At 36.5% G+C, this 6,555-nt stretch overlaps 1 protein-coding gene across 2 annotated transcripts in view; it reads right to left on the minus strand.

Annotated features, from left to right (window-relative positions):
- Positions 1-5,620: 5,620 nt before the first annotated feature.
- The window catches only part of IFRD1 (interferon-related developmental regulator 1), a 23,741-nt gene continuing 22,806 nt past the window's right edge, over positions 5,621-6,555 (minus strand). For both annotated transcript variants that reach the window (XM_012652784.1, XM_012652783.1), the window contains one exon: positions 5,621-6,395. In XM_012652784.1, coding sequence (XP_012508238.1) covers positions 6,306-6,395 — 90 coding nt within the window. In that variant the 3' untranslated portion in view covers positions 5,621-6,305. The remainder of the gene's footprint in view (positions 6,396-6,555) is intronic.

Below are 6,555 nucleotides of genomic sequence, written 5' to 3' on the forward strand. Positions count from 1 at the left end.
TAAAAACCAGCAATTTCTCAGTAATAACTAAAACTTACTGGTACTTGTAAAAAATGTGCTCCCAGAAACCTAGCTAAGAAAAACAGTGAGCTTGAAAAGTCATGAATTAAAATTTTTTTCGGAGTTAAAGCTAAACAGTATGTTTTAGTTATCCTGCAATTTTAATTAACAAAAACACAATTCCCTGAGTATTTTAGATAAGGTATTACTGTAGCACTTTAAATATTGAGAGTAAATATTAATATTGACAGTAAATACTGAGTTTTAAGTATACTTCATGGAGTATTTCTAGGGAAATGACTTGATATAACAATTAAAAAAAAAAAAAAAAAGGCAGCAGCTAGAGTGAAAGGCCCTAGAGATCAATCAACTCTAATCCTTTTGCAGATAAAACCAAAGCCCAAAAGCACTGACTGGTGCATGGCCGCAGATTTCAAAACAATTCTTCGAGAAGTGTTTTATATTTTATCATCTCTTCATACTAATATTTGACCAAACACTAATATTTGACCAGGAATAAAGGTTGTATGTGTCACATCATAGGATCATTGTTCCAAACAGAGCTGCTATTTTAGGCCTGGTGACTGATGCGTGGTTCATTTTTGGATCTCTGACTTAATATCCTTGAGCCTTGGCTTCCCCTTCAGGAATGTAACTGCTGTTGCTGAAATCTCATATGGAGGCTTACTCGATGTTTACAAAGTAGAGAACTAGCTAGAAGAAAATCACAGCCACAAAAACTGACTTTAAGAGTACAGTTAATAAATCTCCAAATTAGTGGCCTTGCTACCTACTCAAAAGGTCACTCCAAAAGAATCAAGGCAACAACCTAGAGTGGGCTATGAAGTGCTCTGAAAGAAAATTTCTTTAGAGTTAAGTCACAATGTAAATATATGCTGTTTCAATATATTTTTAAATGAATTGCAACCGGTGAATGTAAAATAAAGAACTAATAGAGAAAACTGGGTTGGGTGTTGTTCAGGCCTGCCAAGAGCCTACAAATGACTCGCAAATGACTCATGAGTCTGCTAGTAAATGGATACAAGATCACATGGCCCTAACACCAGGACCCACAGCTGTTTTGACACCCAGCACTTGCTATATTTGGCATGTCCAAATGAGGGCATCTGGGAACAACCAGCAAGGCTGGAGAAGCCGGTGTTACTAGCAATTCCACATCACACTGACTTAACCCTCCTTCCCAACTCCAGTGCGCAAATTTGCTTATTCACCAAGATTGGCTAAAGCAGCAGCCTTTTAACAGAAACTTATCCAACACCTTGAGCTGAAACATGTAAGTAATTTGATTTTCCTCTAACAGCTGATTCTTTTTGTCATTTGAGAATTCTTTGACTGCCTACAAAGAAATATTCTGACAAATAAAGATTAATTGTCCGTGAAAAATTGCTTTGTGCTTTATTTTTTCCCACAGGTGCTTGGTATCAAATCATAGAAATAACTCACACCAGTACTGCTTGCCACAAAACCAGAATTGTTAAAATAGGGCTTAATTCAAAGCTAATAAGAAGCTTTATTGAGTAAGTCATGGTAATCTGTTCTTTAATTCCATTTCAGAATCAATACCTCTTCACATTTAAGAAGTAATTTTTAAAATCAAGTCTAAATCATTTCTATCAAAAGTTAAAAGCACAGGGCACATGCAAAGAAAACTTCCCAGACTCAAGAATTATAATTCAGACTCAGCAGAGTAATAGCATGCAAATTACTTACAAAAATGTGAGCTTTGACTGGTAGGTTACCAGAAAAAAAAAAACAAACTAATTATCCAGGAGCAACTACAAAAAACTTTCTACAAATTCTGTAGTTCTTTCTTTGCCTTTTCCTTCAGGGTACAGGTGTTCCTATGAAGCCCATAAAGCCCAGCATGAAACTGTTGGTCTATATTTAGTGTTAATCTAGCCAAGCAGTGTAAGATTCCAAATACTGAGTTTTTTCATAATGTCTAAGGTTGAAAATACATTACTGAAACTATGCTTTAAAAAGAAAACAATAACAACAAACACCATGCGCTGATTTTGTTGGTAACTGACGAGGTCCTTGTTGGATTGAAGGGAATGTCCTTATTTGGCTGAAGCAGCTACGTAAGCTGACACCACATTCCCAGCATTTCTGCCTCGGTATGCTCCCTTACGTGAACACCCTGGAGCAGGCAGAGCTGCCACTGTGACAACTAACTCCCGAGGACTCCAGACCAACCAGAGAACTGCAATAAACAGGGACAGAATATGGTCTTGACATCATAGCTAGGATGATGGCAGATCAGACTCCTGAGGCTTCCAGTAGCCACAAAAAGCAATTCTGAGTGGGAGATGGTACGGCTACGGACCCACTGCAGGCGAAGGAGGCACTTCATCTCCTCCACCTCCTTTCCTTTTCAAAGGCCTTTCCAAGGCTGTGACTTTTTGCACCTCCTCCTTTCCCTGCCGTTCGCTTGTGTGGTCCCCTGACATACACTCCAAGGAGCTTCTGCCCTCTGGTGTACATACAAGATGCTACAGCGACGAGATGAGACCCCACAAGCCCCGGGTTCCAGGTCACAGGAACTATCGCAGCAGGATACTAAGGGTTAGGTTGTAAATAGATATGCAGTCTTCTGTAATCCTACCTTCCATTGCCACAAGTAGATGGACATTATCCAACCTTAAAATATTTTTCAGGTCAGTTAGAATATATGTGCTCCACAAAATTTTCTCGACACCTATTTTGGGGGAAAGGAATGTCATTTTCTTAAGCTTCATCTAGCCCCAAGGACCAATTCTCGGAGGAAGACAATATAACTAATAACTGTTTTCTCAGAAACATTATACATTAAAAAGCTACATCAAATTTTTCTGAAAAATAAAAATGTTCACATTGGTTGATTTTATCATGACTAGTTTAAAAAAAAAAAATTTCCCAACTGCTATACCTGTCTTTAACCATCTATCCTTTGAAGAAATAATAGAACTAATGCCTCTTTTTTGAGCATTTACTGTTTTTCCTCTTATAATCCTGTAAAATATTAATATTAACCTCCCCTCAGGGATGAGGAAAATGAAGACTAAGGAATTTAATTGTTGAAGGATACACAGATTTTAAGTAGCAGAGATGAGAATTAAACCCAAATGTCATATCAAAGTCTCAATTCAACTATACATCAGTCAGGGATAAGACTGGCTTTAAACCAGACTCGTGGAGAACCACTTAAGACCAAAGCAAGATAAACTACTTTAACTATTATGTAACTGAAAGGTTACATTAAGAAGTGTTTTGGGTCAGAAGAAAATAGATATTCTTACATGAATTGTTTAATCTGGGGACATTTTCAAGCATTTCTTGCTTTTTCTTTTAAATATATCTCAGGGTATCACTCCCAGGAAACTGCCCTCAGAGACTTGAGTCACAGATGTAGAATGCCTCAAAATTAATGCTTGAGAAAAATAAAGAAATGGCAGGGACCATGTCAAATTCCTTCAAACCACCAAGATTAACCAAGAATCAAGCAATGAACTGGCTTGTCAACACAGCATTTTACTACTTTCAAGAAAACTCAAGCATTTGTTATACACTGAGTCCCCAGTAAGCCTTGTCCAGCAATTACCCACGAATTTCATGAATAAAAACTCATCCCTGCATAAATTCAATATGCAAGTTAATTCTTTTCTTCCTCCCAAAAACCCCAGTAAAAAGTCAGAATTGGAATAAAAACCACACAACTATAAGAATGAAAATGGGAAGAAACTATATTGTGGAGTTCAACAAATGTACTGAACATGGGAAGGAGAAAAGCACGCATCTGCCTTAGCAGGGCTATCATCGATGGCCAACCCAGCGGTGACACATGGAGCTAAATACAGGCAGGTAATCTAATGTTAACCAAAAATAAAATACAACAGAAAGATTGGAAAATCATGTTCAGGAAATCTCCCCCCACCCCAAAAAAAAAAAGATTAATAAGGCCCAAGTCTCTGGAGCTCCGCTATCTCGTGGAGTTCCAAAACAAAGAAAATGGGGTGCAGGGGTGTGTAGGGGGAGATTAAAAAACTCAAAACATCTTCCAAGCCCACCAAAGCACAGTATAACACTAAAGATGATATTCTGAGAAAACAAAGAAACAAAACAAAAATTGCCTCAGATATCTCAAGATTTTGCTAATTAGAATAGAGCAATGCCTTCAAAATTCTGATTGAGTACATTTGTCAATCAAAATTTTCAAAAATTTCAAATTTGATTTTCTACCTAGAATTTCATATACCAAGCAAACTATCTTTCAGAAACATAAAATCTCAATGTAATTGACCTCTCAAGTACCCATTCCCAAGAAACTACTGAAGGAAGTGCTCCACTTGAACAAGCAGACTGATAATGAACACATGGGGATCCAACTCAAGAGAAAGGAAAACAAACCCCCAGGGTGATAGTGATGTCACCTTGGAAGAGAGAGAAACTAGTCTAGATCGAAACAAGTATAGAATCAAGAAAACTTTTACAAATTTATTTGGGACTGTTCGGGAAGAATTAGTGATGTGCACATAAATCCAAAAAATAAGACAACTAACTAAAGACAAAATGTATGAGAACGAAAATGTAAGCACAGTGAACTGAATGTAACACGGTGGACAAATATGATCAAAGTAATGCAAACAATGATGCTGATTTAACCAAAAAAATATCGGTAGGATGGGAAAGGAAAAAAGAAGTCTTCATCCGTCTTAATAGGAAGTTGACAAATGTCTAAAAATAATAAACTAAGAAATAGCTGCATCAGCATATTATTTAGAAACCTGAAACCAAGGAGCCAGAAAAAAACTGAAGGCTGAATGCCTCCTGGGATGGGACTGGGGAATGGGAAAGGATGGAGCAGGTGTTTTTTTTCCTTACATGCCTTGAAGTACTATTAAACTATGTACATATAACACTTTAATAAAAATTGGTTTTTAAAATTATGTATACATATATGAAGTTGAAGATTTAGGAAAAAAAATCCCTATTTGCAATCTCTTTTCCATGGTTCTAATCCATTTGGAATATGACAAAGTGACAACACACAAATCCAAGTTCTAGATTCCAAATCTGTTTTCCACGGTACTGTAGAAGGGATGGAACTCAGCAACAGTGACTCCACAAACTAGCCAATGATTTTCACCCAGGGGGGACACCAGACCTTCCAGGAGTTGTTGGGTATGTAGGAGAGGAAGAACATTCATTTGGAAAAAATACCTTAAATGATTTGGGAACTTCTCTCTACAGTGTATATGCTTCCCCAGCCCTCACTGTTTTCTACAGCAAGGATATCAAAGAAATAGTCTATGGCCTCTAAACTGCACGTGTTGTTTGCACTATATAATTTTAATCTAAAGTTTAATAATAAAGTTTAATGCATTGTTAAAATGCTTACAACTTTTCATAAAATAAAAATACTTCATAGGGGCAACCATGCAGCGATATTCTTAAAAGTCAGTAACTTAAATCCCAATTATATATCGCTACATTTTTTCCACCTATTTTAATGTTTTCAAATATACAAATAAGACTTTGTCTCCCTTCCAACCTGGCTTGGTCACTTTGAACTTTGTACCCCAAAGCTATAAATAATGTTCCTTCTATTGGAAAAGAAGCATTTTCAGTGTGAAAAGATCTTTATTTCAAAATAAAATGCACAAAGTATCATACAACAGATAAAATCAGTGTTACCGCTCTCACAGGTTAAGGTTAGCAACCTTTCTGGCGTATGCTAACTCATCGTGAACTCCCAATAGCTGAACTGAATGGCCTTTAAGTGCAGCTGTGAGGTCTCATGGTAAAATTCCTTTTGTTGATCCCAGTGACAAGATTTAAAAAGCTGCATTCCATTTAAAATTTAAAATACAGCAGCTTTTCCAGAGGAGCTAGATCCCAAAAATTGTATCCAGAATTCTTGTCTAAGATATTAAGTTAAATACCTTGTATGTATATATCATTATAATCAATCAGTATTTTTCACAACCACAGTCTAAGAAATTAAACCTTGGCTAATAATTTTTCTCATCATGAAATCAAAGTAAAATACCACATTTTTACTCTCTTCATAAATAGAATGTGATCAAACATTACACTTTATTCATGTTTACTGATTGTATTTACAGAGAACATTCAATAATCAGAACTCATCATTTGCAATACTGTACATTAAATTATAAGCAATATAACCTGTACTACAAAAGTTATCTAAGTTAATCCAAGATAAAAACTGTCTCTAGAGTTTAAATACATTAGAAATAGAAAAAAAAATAGAAATTAGAAAACAGTCTTCAAGTTCTGATAATCTAGAAGAATTCTCCAACATCTGCTCTCTTATCTCGACATTTGCTTCGAGCTTTGGTTCGAGCTTTGAAGGCTGCAGAGTTATATAAATGCTGAAATGAGAAGAAAAATATGTGATTAGTAAGACTTAAGATATTCTTATAAGGCCGGGCGCGGTGGCTCACGCCTGTAATCCTAGCTCTCTGGGAGGCCGAGGCGGGCAGATTGTTTGAGCTCAGGAGTTCGAGACCAGCCTGAGCAAGAGCCAGACCC

This window comes from Propithecus coquereli, unplaced genomic scaffold (assembly GCF_000956105.1).
Source record: "Propithecus coquereli isolate 6110/MARCELLA unplaced genomic scaffold, Pcoq_1.0 Scaffold4, whole genome shotgun sequence".
Taxonomy (NCBI): Eukaryota; Metazoa; Chordata; class Mammalia; order Primates; family Indriidae; genus Propithecus; species Propithecus coquereli.